The sequence below is a fragment of the Peromyscus californicus genome, unplaced genomic scaffold (assembly GCF_007827085.1).
Source record: "Peromyscus californicus insignis strain IS unplaced genomic scaffold, ASM782708v3 Scaffold_20__1_contigs__length_68692818, whole genome shotgun sequence".
Lineage (NCBI taxonomy): Eukaryota > Metazoa > Chordata > Mammalia > Rodentia > Cricetidae > Peromyscus > Peromyscus californicus.
The window spans coordinates 32,232,371-32,252,916 of record NW_026294503.1 but is presented as its reverse complement, the minus strand read 5'-3'; the positions used below and the strand labels follow the sequence as shown (position 1 = coordinate 32,252,916).

The 20,546-nt window shown below is 38.8% G+C and overlaps 1 protein-coding gene across 2 annotated transcripts in view; it reads left to right on the top strand.

Moving 5' to 3' along the window:
* Tmem71 (transmembrane protein 71) overlaps nucleotides 1-20,546 on the top strand; it is a 39,209-nt gene that overhangs the window by 13,474 nt on the left and 5,189 nt on the right. For both annotated transcript variants that reach the window (XM_052747918.1, XM_052747917.1), the window contains 4 exons: nucleotides 7,820-8,005; nucleotides 11,748-11,823; nucleotides 19,142-19,203; nucleotides 19,303-19,363. In XM_052747918.1, coding sequence (XP_052603878.1) covers nucleotides 7,820-8,005; nucleotides 11,748-11,823; nucleotides 19,142-19,203; nucleotides 19,303-19,363 — 385 coding nt within the window. The remainder of the gene's footprint in view (nucleotides 1-7,819; nucleotides 8,006-11,747; nucleotides 11,824-19,141; nucleotides 19,204-19,302; nucleotides 19,364-20,546) is intronic.

Sequence of the window (20,546 nt, the reverse complement as noted above, 5' to 3'; positions counted from 1 at the left end):
AACAAAACAAAACAATACCACCACCAACAAAACAATAACAACAACAACAACAAAAACCCAAGGCCTACTTTGAATGACCTATTTCCTCCAGCAAAGGTCCACTTGCTGAGAACCCTATAACCTTTCCAACCCAGGTGGTGACCAACCCACAAGCTCACGGAAGACATTTCACATTTAAACTCTTAACACTGGGGAATGGCTTTTTACAAAGGCCATTTTCACATATTTGGAAATCGGCATCTGGCATCCATACTTGGTTCTTCCAAACGTGCCTAAACAACTTGAAAGCAGTTGGACCACAGTAGTGCTGCACATGCATGAGGTATCTTATTAAAATTCTCATGGTTGTCAAATATCTTCTAAATATAACAAATCAAACCACCCCTTGCAAAAAAATCAGTAATTAGTCAACCTGGATGCACAGAAGACTTGGAAAGCTCTCATCTCTGCTGTCAGCTGTAATCAAATTTCCTCAGACGTCTAGTTTTCCGGTTTTACCCCAGGCCTCTTGATTTATCAGCAATTTATTTTTTTTTTCCCCTCTGGAAATATAGCCTAGTTAGAAGACTCCAGAAGAATTCAAAATTAAATTGTTTTGCTATTTTCTCTCTGTGCAGTGGCTGCAATCAAACACTATTTCCAATGATTTTCTCATACTTCATTTTTGAGACGAGAGGCTGTTCTGCCTGCTTCGCTTGTCCTCCTCTTACCCCTTTCCAGCTGCACAGAGATACCTTCTCTCGTTAGTCGCAATTCATTCTCCAGCCTTGGCATTTGGCAGTTCCCAAGACCCGCCCCCCACCCCAAACTGCAATTTGGAATGTGTTCCTGGACCTGTGAGTCACCCTGAAAGAGAAGAGAGAATTCACAGAAGGGAGAATTGAATGGAACAGGATCTTTCTTCCTTAGCCCTTTCTGTCTGTTAGCCCTAGGACAGGCAAGTCACAAGCTTGAACTCAGAGCTTTTCTCTAGGACTAAGGCCCCTTGCATATGTGTCCTCAATGGTTATGTCTACTTGTGGCTTCATGCTTCTCTCTGAAGTAATAGGATGCTTATTTTATGTGCAAAGGTATGGAAAGTATGCATGGAACATATACAGTGCACAGGATTGAATTTTATGCATTTCAACGCATAAAAATTAATACTTTCAAGTACAATCCAACTAAAGATATTTGTTGAAATATTTGATGTGTTAAGATCCATTCATTTACTATTAAACTTAGCAGAAGCTAGAAATCACTCAGAGAAAAGTATGGGTTGAGGCAAATCACATCTTTTTAGAGACAAATATCTCCTTGGTCATTTTGAATATTAAGAAATTTTTATGATTTCTGTGTTTAATGGCATCATTTAAAAGTTCTGTGTAGGATTTCCAACACAAGAGTCATTTGTTTTATTTAATTATCAGTACTAATTCTCTAAGTTAGACCAGGTATTTCTGAGAAGCAGCACAGGGCTATTTTTCCTTTTACCACAGAACCTGCCTCATGTTCTGGAATCACAGAATGGCCTTTCAGAAATGTGTGATCAGCCAGGAATGTCCTGGATCCTTTCTTAGTTCTGCATTAATTTGGTCATCTCTCTCTCTCTCTCTCTCTCTCTCTCTCTCTCTCTCTCTCTCTCTCTCTCAACAGCTTTACTGAGGTGTACTTGATACACAAAGGAATGTACACATTTAATATGTACAATTTAATGAGTTAACTATATGCAAACACCTGTTATTTATCACCATTATTAACATAAAAGACATACAAAACAACTCCCCAAGGCGCCTTATATCCTTCTGTGTGTGTGCACAGGTGTAGGTGTGTTTTAAGAATGCTTAACGTTATCCATCTTCTTAATAAATGTATTATTAAATACAGGCAACAGGACTGTGCCATACACATCTTTAAAACTTGTCCATTTAATGTAATGGAAATGCTATACTTCCAGGTTTTTCCACCTTTTAACTTTCAAAGCCCTGGCAGCCACTGCTGAATTATCTGCTTCTGAAAGTTTATCCTTACGGAAGTGGACTCAGTATCTGCCCCTTTTTTTTTTTTTTTTTTGGTTTTTCGAGACAGGGTTTCTCTGTGTAGCTTTGCGCCTTTTTCCTGGAACTCACTTGGTAGCCCAGGCTGGCCTCGAACTCACAGAGATCCGCCTGGCTCTGCCTCCCGAGTGCTGGGATTAAAGGCGTGCGCCACCACCGCCCGGCTAGTATCTGCCCTTTTACACTGGCTCATTTATCTTAGCACACTGTCATGTAGGTACTTCCTTATTTAAGGTTGAACAACATTCCATTGCATACACATGCCACATTTTCTTTATGCATTCATCTGTGGACAGACACTCAAGTTGCATCTGTATTTGGCTATTGTGAGTAGTGCTACAGTGAGAATGCTCCAGGACAAGCTCTACCATGTGGTCCTTACTGGTCGGTTATCTGTTGCTTTCTTTATCTATGGCAACCAGCAAAGATGTTTTCTTACACTCCTTTGGTAAGTACCCAGAAGCTATGCGAGAATAGTAGGAAGGAATATGTATGTGTGGTAGATACTTATCTAGGCTATGTAGGGCCACATGTAGGGTGAGGCCACAGGATAGCACTTCCTGATGCCTGTATCTCCCATCAGCCTCGGCTTCCATAGGGATGACAACTGACCCACCATCTCTGTGGTTACTGTAGCCTTGTACTTGTCTCAATTTCTCACCTTCACATGGTCTCCCCATTCATGAACATTGAAGGCAAGCTATGACCTGGGTACTAATTACATTTTTTGCTGCAGGTGAGATTACCTGTTCCTCATGGAGCTTTCAATCTAATCATTGATGGAGATGAACACTAATCAAGAGTTCACATGAATTACATATCCCATAGTCTAGTTTTATAAAAGATTATAAATTATAAATTGTCCTATGAGGGCAGAGAACAGGGTATTTGGATAAGAGTAAGGGCAAACAGCAAAAACAACACTCCTCAGAGTGATTGGAAGAGTATTAATGCTCTCAACACCTTATACTCTTGGTCTGTTATGCCCTTGACAGAATTCTCCATCTTAGTGTAACTGGTCTTAGGGGATGGTCAGGCATCATTGTGTCAGCCACCCAGTTCATTATAGCATGTTAGTAGCATGTACAGCCTCTATTCACACACGACAGTAATAGCCCACACATCTCAAGTTATGATAAGCAAAAGTGCCTTCAGATGCTACCAAGATGTCCCAGGGAAGAAGAATACCACCTAATTAAAAACTCTTGTTATAAGAGGACCCCAAGTGTCTTAGTGTTCCCAAGTCACTCCAGCTCTTGCCATGAAGACTCGAGAGCTCCCAGGGCTCACTGCTTAGAGTGTTTTAGCCAAAAGGCTCATGTCACATTTATTCTGGACATTCATTACTGACTCCAAATTCCTCACAGAATAATCTTAGAATCTGAATGTGACAGGAGGCTTTGAAAACATTACGTCATCTATGTCCAATGAGAATCATCTTGAGGTAATCACCCCCAGGCTTATTCTTCTATCTAGCCATATAGAGCTCGCTCACTGGGAACCTACCATATTGTCTCTCAGACTGGTATCTCTTGGCTTTGTCCTCCCTTTTCTGTCCTCTTCTTCCTCTGTGCCTGGTCCCTTATCTTCCTACTGTCTTCTGCTAGAATTTCTACTCACCCTCCAGGTTTCTGCTTCAGTCCTCCTCTGTGAAATCTCCCCATGTTCTCCCAGGCAGACTCAGACATTCTTTTTTAGGCTTTCACTATAATAGGACTTGGCTCCTCTTGTTCTTTGAATGAGCAATCCATGCAGGGTAGATGATAAGCACAACAGACCCCCTGGCTCTGTGTCCGTGAAGCACCTGTCTTTTCTAGTTTTGCTGCAGTTTCTGAAATCCTCTGGCTTGAGGGACTTCCCTGGGGTGTCACTGTAGCCTGCCTTGCTTCAGTCCTTCCTCCCATCTGGCATGTTTCCTCGGTCATAGCATGTGCTGGGCTTTCCCTGACAGCAATGGAAACAGAAAAGGCCTTTCTGATTGTTAAATAGGACTGATATCAACTCCAGCTCGCTTCTCTTGAGGTTCTCAATTCATGAGAAAAAAAATGACTTCCAGAATGCTGCTTTCTTCTCCCCTTCTCTTCGGTTTCAACTCCCTCTAAAATCATATTAGGTCATAGCTATTCCTCCCAACACTTCAGTTGTGTCCTTTCTGGAGACCCTCTCACTATACACATTCAACCCGTTAAGGAAACAGGTGGCAGAGGATATAATCTGTCCCACAGTAAATTCAGAGGGGCTAGAGTATATAATAAGTATCAAGTCTAAAAGAGTCTGAGGGAACAATCAAGAAATCCTTATGTGGAAGGGAAATTTCTTAGATATCCAATTCAAAGTAAAACACCTTCCTTTTGCCAGGGAGATAATAAACTCATATTCTGGATAATCTGTCCCTTCTGGAAACATCATTTAATGACAACCCAGCATCTTTCTGTCTCCACCTCTGAAGTGACCATCCCAGATATAGCCATGAACTCTGTATATTATAATGTGTATTAATACTAAAAGCTTCAGGTCCTTCATATATCTTGTGCTATGAGATGTTTACACTTCTCATCTTACTCAGTCATCACATCACTGTGGAAGTTAGAAATTATCTGTTTTATAGAGGAATAAATTAGAGATCATAAAATTAAAATAAAATGAACTATGTCCCTCTTATTATAATTCATATTCCAAATATCCTGAAGCCTAAGTCTTGGCATTTTCCATCAAATTGTATGTTGTATTTTAATAAATGACATCTGGTTACGTGTATTTCTATTCAATCAACAGTGCCTTATTTCCTGTCTGCCACGACTGAGCTCCCCCACCCCTATACACACTAGGATTTTCACCTCCTTTGGGTCAGTGTCTGTTTCCACTCCTCTTTATTCCTCCCACTCTTCTTTATTCCTCCCACATGGATGGACTCAGTAAACATTTTGAGCCTCTGATCTGAATATTCATTAGTCATGCAACCAAGACTCCTATGAAACCTAGAAATTGTTGTCTAATTAGCCAATCAAAAACTAGGTGAGACTGCAAATGAGAGAAAAACAAAATATTCATCACTACTCCATCATTTTCCCCAAAAGTAAAACAATCTCCCCAAATACCAGGCCAGCAGGTCAAAGCTGAAATCTAAGCAGGGATTGCATGAATGCTTTAGGTATCTTTTACCTAGAGTTCTTCAGATTTCATAGCCATATTTATTTTCTTTTCTCGTGTGAGATGATATCTCTGTACATTTTGTGATGTAGGGCTGTGAACAGTTCTCTTGGACATTCTCTGAAGGAAGCTATGCAGCTTGTATTGAGTGATGCTATATCCTGGCTCCTGGCAGTTATCAAGGGCCAGTACTGGTAGAAAAAATATTAACTCTCTGGATTAGTACAAAGTTGAACTTGAAACCCACATTTACAAGGTCAAGGAAATAGTTTCCTCCCATCTACTGACCAGACATGAGCTACTGAACATTTTTTTGTTTTGTTTTGTTTTTTCCCTCATCTTTTCATGATGGAAATAGACTATTTCAGCCCTGCAGGGACTTGATTCTAATTTTCTGCCTCCTTTAAGAGTAAAGGGCCTTTCCTCATGACCTATAGCACCATTTAAACAGCAGCCCTCTAATTATGACTTCCAAATACTTCTTTCCATCCCCCATCCCTATCAGCTTCAGCCATAGCTCTTGTTGAGGGGTGTGAGTGGCCTCAGCTTGCCTGCTGGGAGTGACCTTTCATTTTGAGCTTAAGCATGGGGCTTTGAAAGAATGTGTGTTGGATATGTGCCACCTTTTAAGCCAGCCCAGGAAACACCTGCATTCCATGTAGGACTTCTGCCTGCTCTTTGTGAATGTCTTTGTCTCCAAGCCAGTGTGTTCTGCATTGTCTCAAGTTCTCACCAGCAGACATGGGAGTGAAACTAAGCTGTGGGTAGCGATCACACAGAACATCAAAGCCAGAGCCTTGAGAATTCTTAGGACATTCAAACCAGATGAGTCAAATCAGTGGCTTTTGGTGAGTCAAGTTGTGGCACCACCTATATAGTTGAAAGTCATTCTTACTTATTATATTCATCCTTTCCAGCAAAGTTCTGGTATGGGGACTTTGGAGTCTTTTAACCTTAAATTCAGCTCAAGAGTAAGCAACCAAATATCATCCCATGGTGACTTCATGTTGAGGACATCAGATGTTCCTAGGAGTTATCTTAGCATGTTTTGACTTTTTATGTTGCATGGATTTGAGATCAAACTTGATCATTTCTTTGGAAGCATTGATAGTCTAATTTCAGGGTTAGTAAAATGTATTTATGAATGAACCATTATAAGAGAGTGCATTTGTGTTTTAGAAACTATTATTTGCACCAAGTATCCTCTGTGAATGATAAAACAAAGCATGTATTTGGTATTCGATATTTCATTCAGTGTTTCCATGTGTTTTACAGAGGGTGGATTTCTGTAGTGACACCTATCACAATATATTCTGCCACTCATCTCCCACCTGAGTATAAACTTCATGAACAAATGGTGACATGTGTCTAATTCACTATTGCTTCTCAACAGCATGGTCTGATATGCAGTCACATTCAATAAATGCCAAATGAGTGAATGGGCAAATTAGAAGGAGTTATCTTTGCTATGAAGTTTAATGTTGTAATGATGTCAAGCTCATATGCTCACACGTATACTTCAAATAAATTCATTCACCACCTAACATCACATGGAGATTGAGGGTGAGATAACCCATCTCCTTGCCTACATGGATGTTAGGATACCATTTCATGATTTCTTCCAGGACCACCTGGATTTTACGATATATATCAAATTATATGTTATTTTACCTAGGTAAATACCACATGAACGTGTACATGGTGACACTCTTGCTAAGGAACAGTCCATCACTGTCCTTTTCTATAAATGGATCCCCCACTCATCAGGTGGTAAAAATGCTTTCTATGATCTGTCCTATATCTTGTTGTAGAACTATACTTTCCTGGACCCTTCTGGGCTCTTTAATGTCACTGCTATAGTTGTCTTTTTCCACCAAACTCTCACACCTCTCATCTCTGCTTATTTGTGTTCTGACGATAAGTCTTTTACACCTCTAAAGATGGGGACGTATTAAAATGCCATCTCGTCCAGGAAGGATTTTCCTCTCCTCCTCCACTAGTGCAGTAGACAGTGTTACCATTGTTCTGATTATTGGGAACTGTAAATAGGGCAGTTCTGTTGGTTAGTTTTTATTGTTAACTTGACACAACCTAGAGTCACCTGGGAAGAGAGGGTCTCAGCAAGGCATTGGCTAGGTCAAGTTAGCCTGTGAGCATGTCTATGGGCAATTATCTTGCTTATAAATAGATTCTTCATCCCAGTGTGAGATGCACCAGTTCCTAGGCTGGGACCCCTGGACAGTATAAGAATGAACGAATAGCGGAGCAGAAGCAAGCAGTCAGTATGGGTGGACTTGTTTCTCTTAAATCTTGACTTGGGGTGTACTGTGACTAGTTTCTTGAGTTATCTGCCTTAACTTATCCAAAATGATGCTCTGTAACCTGGAACTATAAGCCAAATAACTGTTTTCTTCCCCAAATTGCTTTTGGTCAGGGTGTTTCATCATAACAACAGAAATAAAACTACAACAGCATCCTTGGATGGATAGATGTATACACACATACACACATACAGAGAGAGAGAGGAGAGAGAGAGAGAGAGAGGGAGAGGGGAGAGAGAGAGAGAGAGAGAGAGAGAGAGAGAGAGAGAGAGAGAGAGAGAGAGAGAGATTAATTCTTTTTTGCTTTCCCAGGAAGTGATCTGGACTGTTCTTCTCTGAGTGATGGGTGGGAGTCTCAGAAGCCAACCACAGACATTCCAGAAGCCTCTTCTGGCCATGTTCTGTGTCAGCATCTCCGAGAAAGCTCCCAGAATTGTTCTCTTCAGCCTCAGACGAAAGCATCAGGACATTTCCAAAAGACCATTCTGGCTCATTCAAGTGAGTCCTTTTTAACCTTTGCCACACCCAAAGAGTTCTTTTTTCTTGCCACCTAAAAATGATGTAAAAATTGACTAATGTGCACTTAGGAACTTGTATCAACCTGCTCGAGGAAGGGGGAGACCTAAGCTCCTGCTGGTGTTTAGATGACACAGCAGAAGTGCCTGCCTTGGAATGTACCCACAGAGTTCTCAGCAGCCCTGAGTTTACAGCGCCTTATTTTTCAAGAACCTTGATGTTTGATAAGTATTAGGGTTTGATAAAGCTGAGGAGAAGAAAACACAGGTCTTGATTATTTACTTCTTGATTTGCAGCTGTGTGCTTGACATACTTCAAAAGGAGGGGAAAGTTTTGAAGAAATAAGAAAAAAAATCATCTTTTCGAGCTATGCCCCCGGGAAGGAAAGCAATATTCAGCTCTTGGTATATCTTAGCATGAGTAATGGAAGAAGCTCACCAGTTTGCTGCTGACTCCTGTTTGTCAGTAGCACGTTAATGACACTCTCATGCAGTCCCCCTTCTAGAGGAGGAGAACTGAGCTGGCTCTGTTGAACTTGCAGAGATTTTAAGTTCAGACTCCCACTCATAATTTACAGCTCTATGAGCCACCATAGGAAAAAATGTACTAGGCTCTACAAGCAGGTTGCCAAACTCTGAAATTTAACCTTGCGTCTGTGCAGAGAGATAATCCTAATTCTTCTTTGCAATGACTAAAATGACCCAAAGGATTTGCTGTGTCTTGTCCACATGAATACTCAACAGATTTTGAGGTTATCACTCCAGGGAGCAGAGATTGCATGGAAATAATCTTGTCTTTATTTGCCTTTATAAACCACGAATGAGGAGTGTCCCACTGAGCATCCCTCTAAAGACTCACTCATATGCCCTGTGCATTATATTCTCACTGCAGCTGTTCAGGAAGTCCTAAATGGTCTTTAAGTTCGCTGTGCAGTTGTTTCAATAACAGAAAAGCCTAGCTTTGACTTCGTGGTTAAGTGCCTGACTATCAATACCTACTGAGACTCAGCAGCCACCTCTTCCAGGGAGCCTAGCTTTCATCATTCTGCTTCCCCAAACTCCTTCTTTATGCTCAGGAGCTGCACCACTGTGCATGCTTGCCTGTGTTTCTCATCATTCTCTGACCCCAACTAAGGTCATGGTTATCCTTGGATCCCAAAATGACCATACAGTACCTGGGCAGAACAAGTTCTCCCTGATTTTTGGTGAACCAATCCAGAAGTGTACTGGCTTATTGTACAGATAAGAAGACTAACATTCTCAGATGAAGTAAGCCTTTAGACTCATTGCAGAGAATGCGACCATGACAAATGCATGCTCTTGTTGTATCTGGGGTGTCTGCTGTACCTGTTGTACCTGGATGACCCCTACTCTTCATCATAGCCCACTCTAAATGGGACTACCTCTGATGGGCCTTCTTTGTCTCATCCTGGTTGATGGATGGAGTAAATTATTCTCCTATGATTCCAGGGTACTCTGCATGTATAACTTCGCTGAGAATATTTATTTTCCTTTATCACTGGCCTCTGCCTTGCTTGGCCATCTCCATCATTTCTGTTCTCCCTGTGTGGGACCTGAGTGAGCATTCTGTTCCAGGTGGTACAGAAGATGCTAAGAACACTGGCCTGCAAGCTATTATTTGTACTAGCTGGGGCTTCTGAGTTCCAGTGATAGAATTTACTGACTTATGAGAATGGTAATTCCAAACAGAGACCATTTTTCCAGTCTTTGCCACCCTGCCCTCTCTTGTGTGTTGGTATTTTTCCTCAGAGCCCATCTTCCCATGATGGTGCCTTGTGACTCTGCAAACACACACCTTTCAGATTTCCAATCTGTCAGAAGAGATTTTGCTCATTTAGAGTTATGATATGAGACCTAGAGTTGTTACATCAGTTCTGGGAGGATTCCATTTTCATGGCAAAAGCAGTCACTTTGCTGATAAGTATGTGAGGTTCCAAAAGGCATTGAATGGGTCAGATGCTGGGATGAAAAATAAAAGAAACCAGCTGCTCTACCTTCTATCAGAAAAAGTAATTCCCACTAAGAATACGGCATTACCCTCAAAACCAGGAAATAGATGGTGCATAGGAGCAGATATTTTTCGAGTGGGGAATAGGGAAAAGAAACAAAAAAACTTAAATGTGAAAAAATGTTAAAGAAAATAGAAGGTGGTAAAGTGGGAGGACAAGGAGAGAGAATCTACAGGTTGGGAGAAGTTGAAGGAAACAAGGCCAGATTCCTGATAAGAAAAGTCAAAATAGGTACCAAGTCAATGGCCACTGAAGGAGCAGTGAGTAACAGGTCCAAAGTCACATAACTCATCTCTTTGTCAAATTCAAAGATACACCCACTTCAGTGTACACAGCCAGTGATCCTTGCTGTGTCTCAAGATGAATTTATTTTCCTAATTGCACATGCAATCTGGAGAGATGGATAATTCAAACACACTTTAGATGGATGGTTGACATTCCACTGAACCCACAATAATTTATTTAATTCACAATATACATAAATCCTCCACACTTTGAGTGACATAATTTACTACTGCTCCTGTTTGAATTGCCAGACTTCAGGATTCCACCTACACTAGGGGCTCAGAGAGATTTATAGCTAACTCTACCTCCATATCCAGCATAAATCACAAAAATAAAAACACTCACAGTAAAAAGTCTTCTGAGTTTTAAACAACTGTTGTAAAATTAAACTCCTGAAGCATTTGAGGGAAATTAAGTTGAAATCTATTCATAGATTTATTTTTAAGTCTTTATGTGGTAATCTTTAAGTCAGCTCTGATTTCTTACAGATGATTAATCTGAGACTCAAGGTCGTGATTCTCATGGTTATAACTGCTTGAAGCTTTGTACTTCTTCCCATCATGAATTGACAAATTTGAAATAGTTCTGTGATTGCAGAGTTTTGAAAGGAATATTTCATAATACATATTCTTTTTGTCTTCTTGGTCTTTAGAGATTTCTAGTATGCAAAGTTCCAATTGTCTTTCCATGCCTCATTTCAGACAAAACATTATGTCCTGTCTAGATGTGGCTTTTAAATCTTGGCGCTGGCACCTCGTAGCTGTATGATCTTGGACTATTGCATCATGTCTACTCATCTGCAAAATCCAATAATGCTCCCTACTTTGCATGGTTTGGAGCTGATGAAATAAGCTAGTGTATGAAAAGTATTTGTGAATAATGAAGCGCTCTGTAAATTGTAGGCGTTTTTATTATTGTTGTGGTTGGCACAATCATAATCATCATCACATTTTTAGAGTTCTGACTTTAGCATAAACTCTACAATATCTAAGCAAATGGCAACACTGAAGCATTTTGAGTTGCATAGTCTCTTGTTTTGCTGTAAGAGAGGAAATTTTATCCATTGACTGTGTAATTTTCTAATTAATGGACCCATATGATTATCTACATATGTGTACATGTCTGTATGAATTTACATGTACTATGTCTGTGCAGGAGCCCATGGAGGCCAGAAGAGGCCATCAGATCTCCTGGAACTAGAGATGTGAGCTACCTACCATGTAGGTACTAGACATGCTCTTAACCACTGAGCCATCAATCCAGCTCCACTTGGCATGATTTTTTCTTGTTACTGATGATCAATTGTTTAAACTGACACATTTGAAAAACTATGAAGCAGCTTTAGAAGGAACTTGTTCTCCAGGGTTATTTAATCAGAAATCTATGATCCATTTCTTCTTCTTCCCGCAGAAGCCAGCCTGATGTACAAGTTCTCCTTTCGGGCAACCCTGCTAGCAGTGTGCTTAATCGTTTCTGCATGTGCAAGGTAATTCTAGTTTTTCTTTCTTGCAATAACATTTCATAATCAATGGGGAGGTCTAATTGATGGATCAGTTCCTTCCCTCCTTTCACAAACCATTTTAGGTAGCTCTATAGCTAAAACTTGTTCATTTAACTGTGATGATTGTGCACTTTATTCTTTACATACCCCATCTATCCTCTAAAGTACATACAGAAGCCAGCATGTCTTGCTTAGAAATGGATTTTTACCATGTGCTATCTTCTATTTAAGCAGTGAGAGCAAGGATGGTCACAGTCTAAGTTCGCATTCAAGTGCATTCCAGAATACTACAAGTCCCCACTGAGTCTCCACTTCTCCTGCTGTAGTTTGTATCCTAAAATAGAGAAGAATCAAAAAGATATTCTCTAAAGGATGCCAATACTTGTTTGGAACCAGCAGAGTGCTGCATGGGAACACACAGGCAGCCATGGGTGGATTCAGAGGCTAAGAGAAGGTGATATTTATAAAGGGAGAAATAAAGGAAATTATATCAAGTGTTTTGAAACAACAACCCTTGGCTACAATGATTGATAATAAGAATGATGTATTGAGGTTGAAAGGAAGTTGTTGGGCAGATATCCCTGTAGAAGCACTTTGTATGTAAGGTCATATTGGGCTGGTAGAAACTTTTGGGCCTGGGTACAGTCTTTTGGAATAGTTTCTGTCAGGCAATTATGTGTAAAGACCCTTTGTCCATACTGTCCTGGATTTACTTTGTTGTTGGGGTTGATACAAGTGGCTCTCTCTTACTCTGTCAACTTTCACACAACTGTCGGTTCTAGAGAAGCCAGGTTAGCATTGCAGGATACACAGCATTCAGTCCTTACTATACATATGTTAACGTCCCCCACCCCCCACCATTCTACATGTTCTTGTCATGCCTTCTAGGTCGACCTTTTCCCAAGATTCTAGGAAAATGATCAAGTCCCTTCAGCACTCAGCCTGTTCATGCCTCAGAGTCTTTGTTCCCTCTGCCTAGTACAAATCTATTTCACTTAAACTAATAACATATGACCTCATTTCTTTCTGAAATCTCTTCACATTCTCTATTAGAGAGACTTTTCCTGTAATTATGTGTAGACAGTATTGTGCTGTAGACGGTATGGTATTGTAGACAGACAGTATGGTGCTGTAGACAGTATGGTGTTGTAGACAGACAGTATGGTGCTGTAGACAGTATGGTGCTGTAGACAGTATGGTACTGTAAAGAGTATTGTGTTTTAGACAGACAGTATGGTGTTTTAGACAGACAGTATGGTGCTGAGGACAGTATGGTACTATAGACAATTTGGTGCTGTAGACAACATGGTGCTGTAGACAGTATGGTGCTGTAGACAGTATGGTACTATAGACAATTTGGTGCTGTAGACAGCATTGTGCTGTAGACAGTATGGTGCTGTAGACAGTATGGTGCTGTAGACAGTATGGTGCTGTAGACAGTGTGGTGCTTTCCTTTACTAAGAGCACTTTCTACTCCTGACCCATTACTATATGTTCAGTTATCCAAATATTAATAATCTATCTCTCCTTATAAGAATGTGAGCAATCTGCCAATGGCATGCTTTAACAAGTAAAAGTGTTTTCAGTACAAGCCTGATGTCTTGAGTTCAATACCTAGAACCCACATTGGACAGAGAAAATCAACTCTTGAAACTTGTCCTGTCACACACATACATCACAAAAACATGCACACATAAATCATACAAATGAGTTCACACACACACACACACACACACACACACACACACACACACACACACACACAAAATAGATAAAATTTAAAGTAATTCTTAGAGAATACGAGCAATCCAGAAGGGACACCAAAGTATTGTCCTTACTTCCATATCCTTAATGACAAGAGTTCATTGATATTTTGATGGAGTGGATGAAATGAAAACCAACAGTGAAGCCCTAAAAGCTTCACAATCTTTGAACTCTGGTGGGAAAATGCTACACGTTCTCAAATCCTGCATCCTGAGGGTCAAGAGCCTCCATATTGCTTGGGAAGGTTGATTTTTATAATACCAACTCCTAGATCTGCTCTCTTGAGATATGAATTTAGGCCTAGCGAGAGTTGGTATTTTAAAACAAGCCTCCCACTTAATTATGAGGTTTGAGAAACGTTGTAGATCACAATGGGACCAAAAGAACAAAAGGAGGAGGCACTCTGGCTAAAAATAGATAGTAACGTTCTTCATTACATACCCCAAGTTGGAAACTGATAATGTGCATTAGTACAATAACAGCTAGAAGAAATTAGGCAGAGCCATCTTTTAAGTCAGCATTCTTTGAACTTAGTGTGTTCCAAACTTCCAAGTTGGTCAGCAAACCCCATCTCATATTTGACAGGGCTGTCCGTGAGACATTCCTCAGGGGTTAACCTATGTAAATGCATCCAGCCTTGAGAAGTAGAGCTTCACTCCATATCGCTTTTGTGTGAACTGTGTTTAGAAATTGGTTTCCAAAGAGTAGATAAAAAAAAAAAGAGGAAAAATGGTCTCTGTAAGTACAGCAGCAAGAGCTGGTTGGTGCCACCTCTGGTGATCAAGGTCAACATCAATGAGATGAGACTGATTATTGTATGTGCCATTGACAGGATGTAGTAAGAGTGGCACTTTACCTCTATGTCTCAAACCCCAGTCCAGCCATGAAAAAAATGAGAAAAAAACCCAAACGAAGGACATCCAGTGCATTAGAAGTCCTCCTCAAAGCCAGTAATGTCATCAGGACCATGTTGTCATATCCCAGAGGAGCCTAAGGAGGCCTGATGACTAAATGTAATGTGGTTCCTGGAATAGAAAAATGCCATTAGGTGAAAACTGGAAAATCTAAACATTTCCTTATATCTGCATATACTCAAGGATTTTTTAAAATGGGCTTTAACAAATTTATTCTTCGACAATTTCATACATGTATATAACACATTCTGATAGCACTCATCCCTTAACTCTCTCTATCCTCTCCCCACTTCACAGAATTTTAATTTGCACTCTGGGATTATAATTCAACACTCTGGTTTGTTCACTTTTCAAATTTTTTTTCTTGCTCAATACTTACCATTTTCAATCAGGAACTCTTGTGATCTTGTAGATTGGCCCTTTCATATACCTTTATACTTTAGACTTTCTCTCTCTCTCTCTCTCTCTCTCTCTCTCTCTCTCTCTCTCTCTCTCTCTCTCTCTCTCTCTGTGTGTGTGTGTGTGTGTGTGTGTGTGTGTGTGTGTGTGTGTGTTTCCTATAACCCAGGCTACTCTTTAATTCTCTATGTAGCTGAGACTGACTGTGTACTACTACACCTCTTGACTCTATCCTCCAAGTGCTAGAATTACAGGCATGTACTACCACACTTGACTTTTGCTTTTCTTAGAAAAAGCCATTTAATAGTAATTAAAATCAACCAACATGTATAATGCCAACAATGTACACAGTTTACTTGAAATCATGACTGTATAGCAATGATGAATAACAATAGGAAGACATAGTCAAGTGAGAGTGTATTACCATGTAATTGACATTGATAGTAAGTCACCATCGTCTGTAAATTGACTCCTTATTTGAAAGAATGTACGTGTCTCTTTGAACTGAAGAAATAAGATTTTCCTGCAGGGCTCACATTCACTTGACCAGCTCAACCAGAAACCTTCAGTTACCTTAGCTTTATGTTCCTCTCATGCCTTTGTCCTAATTTTCCAGTCAGTAAATATTACTTCTGCCACAAAATACATTATGAATCATCATTCTTGAGTATTTTCATTGTTCTTTATTTTTTTTAGAAAACAAATAACAAATAATTCAGACTCATCTTGTATCTGCCCTAGCTTTAGTCATTTCTCTGAAATTCCCAAAATTCTTTTATTAGAGAACATTTCGAGATCAGAGTGCCAAGCGTACTCATTGGTATTGGGATGTCATTGCTTCTAGGCCATGGGTGGACAGAAATGAGGAATATTTTGTACATATATAATAATCTTGAAATGCACATGTGGAAATTATATATATATATGCATATATATATATGCATATATATACACATATAGTAACCCAAGTTTGTTTATGTTAATAAATCTAACCCTAACCCAATGCCATGTGACTTATTCCAGGTTTCCCTGTCACCTCAACTATCCACAGGCTTCTTCTTTGGCAGTTAGGAAAGTGATTTTCACTACTTTGCACTGAATTGATTAAATCTTGGTGTATATGTGCAGAAGTTGATAAATTAATAACTCACACTCCCATGAGAAGCCACCTTACTGATGCAAACACAATGGTTATGCTTAATTCCTTCCATCTCTGGTCTGAGAGTTCCAGCTGAAGCTCCATTTTCTGAATTTATTTAGGTTGGCACCTTTTGCCTTCCTCCAGGTGAAGTTACATCATCCGTTTGTAATACAGTTATTTTTCTTTTGTCAGCATCTTATCCTCAAGGTTTCCAACATCCTGATTGATTTTTTTTAACTCTAACACACTGATAGTCAGTGACTTCAATACCCAACTCTCCTCAATAAATAAATCATTCAGACAAAAACTAAACAGAGAAACACTTGAGTTAAATAATGTCACAAGTCAAATTGACTTAACAGAATATTCCACCCAAACCCTAAAGAACATATCTCCTTCTCAGCAGCTCATGGAACTTTCTCCAAATCTGTCTACATATTAGTACACAAAGCAAGTCTCAAATGACACTTAAAAAGTTGAAATAACCCCCTGCATTCTATCTTACCAACATTGATTAAAGCTGGTTGTCAACAACGATAGAATCAGCAGAAAGTACACCTAGGCATGGAAGCTGAACAACTCACTACTGAATGAAAACTGGGTCAAGACAGATATTAAGAGTGAAATTTAGAAGATTTTATAATTGAACAAAAATGAAAACACAACACACCCAAACCTATGTGACACAATGAAGGCAGTTTTAGGAGGCAAGTTCACAGTACTAAGTGCCTATATAAAAAAAAATTGTAGTGTACTCATACTAATAACTTAATGACACATCTGAATGCTGGAAGAAGTAATATTCTAAAAGAGTAGAGAAATAATCAAACTCAAGGCTGAGTTTGATGAATTAGAAACAACAATAACAAAAATACAAATAATCAATAAAGCAAAGGAAATGGTTCTTTGAGAAAATCCCCAAGATTGATCTTTAGCCAAATTAATCAAAAGATTGAGAGAGAAGATCCAATTAACAAAATTAAAGAGAAAAGGGGAGACATTACAACAGACACTGAGGAAATTCAGAGAATCATAAGGACATATTTAAAACAAAACAAAACAACTGTATTCCACCAAACTAGAAAACCTCAACAAATTGGATGAATTTCTTGATATATTTGACCAACAATAGTTAAGTCAAGATGAAATACACAGTTTAAACAGACCCATAACCCTTAGTGAAAGTAATTAAAATTTCTAAACCAAAATAAGGCCAGTACCAGATGGATTCAGCGCAAAATTCTGCCAGACCTTCAAACAATACAAATGCTGATAGTCTTTTTAAATTATTCTACAAAATAAACACTGAAGGAATGTTTCCTAATTTTGCACACAAACCACTATTAACCTGATACCAAAACCACACAAAGACCTAACAAAAAAGAAATTGTAGACCAATATCCCTTCTGAACATAGATGCAAATATTCTCCATGAAATATTGAATCTTTTATTAGCAAAAAATTAAGGTTTATTATGTGCTGCTCAGTTCTATGAGACTTTTCATGCAAATGATTAAAGTATAAAACCATTAATTTTCCTAACATGCATTCCTATAGCAACAATAAATGTGCCATTATGACCTTTCACTTTTTGTTGCTCAACAGTGTCCAATTGTGTAGGTGTATGACAGTCAGTTTATATAATCACTGGTCAAAAACTTCTTGCTTGCTTCAAATTTTGACAATTTTTAATAAAATTTATATAAAGACAGAAGGCTTGAACTGAGTTGGATATGCACCAATGAATGGAATTGTAGGATAATATAATAAATCTCCCTTTAATTTTGAAAAAAGTGCCAAACTATTCCAAAAATATTTTCACCATTTTCCTTCCCATGAGCAATGATGGCCGTGCATCCTCTCTGTCACTTGTTATGGCCATTTAGGGGCTTAACTGTTCTGATAAATACACAATCATTGGTCAGCATTGCAGTTAGAGCTATTCTGATAAATTAGCTTGCATTGTCTAATGACAAATGATGTTGTATGTTGCTTTAAATACTTTTTTCATATGCATATTTTCTTGGCTGAGATGTGATGTGTGTTCACGTTTTCCACTCATTTTTGAAGGTTGTTTGTTTTCTTGTTGTTGGGGTTTATTTTTAAATTTTCACACAAAGTAATCACTTTCATTATGGTATTTCATATATACGCCATTATACTTGGTTATTATTCAGCCCCCTTCTTGCTAAGGTTTGATTATTCTTATGTGTCCTAGATAGGAGTCCTTTAGTAGATTTGTGATTTGCAGATATTTTCTACTGACTGTGCATTGTCTTTTCATCCTCTTGACACTGTTCTTCCTGGAGAAAAACTTTTGTTCTTTAATCTTCAGAAAGTTCAATTATTCATTTTTCTTTCATAGGCTCTGTACCTCATCATACTGTACTTAACAATTCATTGCCAAACACAAGGTCATACAGTTTTCATCTATGATTTCTTCGGGAAGTTTTATACTTCATGGTTTATAATGCAGTCTCTGACTCATTTTAATTTCAACGTTATGTGAGATAAGAGATATGCTTGATGGTTCATTCTTTTCCATTCAAATGTTCAATTTTCTTCAAGACCATTTGTTGAACGGACTATCTTTTCATTGCCTAACTTTTACATTTCTCTTAGAAATCAGTTTACAAGGCTACAGAGAAGGCTCATCAGTTAAGAATGAATGCTCTTACAGAGGTCCCAAGTTCAGATCCCAGAACCTCTATCAGGTGGCTCATAATAGTCTGTAATTCAGCTACAGGGTGATCTAATACCTCTGACCTCCACCTCCATGGGCACTGCACTCACATACATATACTGTCCCTCCTACACACATAGACATAGGCATAATCAAAAGTAAAAATAAATCTTTTAAGAAAAGAAATCTGTTTAGTGTATCCGTGTGTTTCTAGTTCAGGGTTTTCTGGTCTCTTTTGTTGCCCTATCTATCCTTTTGTTAAAACATACTATTTTTATTTTTCATCTATACAGTCAGTATTGACATTCAGAGTCTATTCTTGGTCTAAAGGAACACAGCAAGAGTTGGAAATGCAGGGTTAATATGATACAATTACACAATCTTGTTTTTTTTTTTTTCCAGATGGTTTATGGTAGGAGAATTAGCCAGCATCTTTACCTGCACATTGATGATCACAGTAGCTTGTGAGTAACTTTTCCAAGATTGCTGCTCTAATTAATGGATTTCCTCAAATCATGGTCACTTAAATAAAAATAAATATATATTTCTCTTTTCTATCCAAGGTGTTGTGAAGTCACTGTTTCTCGGCCTTGCCAGCTATTTCAAAGCCACAGCCTGTGCTAAGTAAGTGCTGCCTCTGATGTCATCACTGTCTGATCCAGGATGACAGAATCTGGTATTTGCGGAAGGTTTGTACTGAGTGAGAGATGGTGAGGGCCACATAGGGGAACAGTCCCCATCAGCATATGAAGAATATGTTCTTTCACTAATAAAACCTAGTAGTAGTCATAGAATTATACTTTATTCTCAAAATAAATAGTTATATCTTAGGGTCCCCAAGACATTGGAAATAATAGGAAAATCAGTGTCCTTTCAATTTTTTAAACATGTCATTATAGATTCATAGCACTGCACTTTCTAAACATCTCATATTAAGATGTCTTTGTGGTACAGATTCCCAAATGCCTGGCAAAGTGCCCGTAGAATGATCTGTTACAGACTACAATCTCTCTGTCCTCTCTAACTCTCCTAATGAGAATTTCAGAGGGCTTCCAGGGTCTGGGAGATGCTCACAGAATTTAAATCAGGCTTCTCAGTGCCATCTCATTGCAAGACAGGCTGTGTTGTAGACCTTCACTGGTTGTTGAAACCAGCTACCATGGCTTAAAAATAGAGCAGGGTCTGCAAGTCAAATCAGTTTATTGGCCACTGCACTTGACTCTCTGCATCCTAGTTTATGAAATCTTAGTCCTGATTCTGAAATCACAGTAGGGTGAGTGGAGATTGAGTTTGTTTACAACTCTGAGCAATATGGTGAATTTACTGACACTTGGAGTGACATTTCCCATAATTCCCAGCCATTCAGGTTTCTGAGGACAGTTATTGATACATCTAAGATTTTTTTCAGTCTAATAGTGAGATAATTGGGTGTTTGGGTCATCTCTCAAATCCCTGTTCTTTAACTCTTGTTAGTTATATTTGTTTGAAATTTTTCTAAGACAATTATTTACCTCCTACCTAAGTTCGAGATCATTTTAGATCTAAGTGAAAGTTCACAGGCTTACCTTATCCAGCCCTACCTACAATGTTTTAGGGAGGATCAAGTATTTTGAATTGATCTTTATTTTTGACAGTTTCATTCATTCACATGTGAATATATATATATATATATATATTATATATATATAATTTATATAATATATATATAATGATTTTAGTCACTTTTCCCCACTGTTACCCTATTTCAGCTCCTCTTCTTCTCCTGCTGAACCCTTCCTTCTTACCAAGTACCTCTCCTATTTTCTTA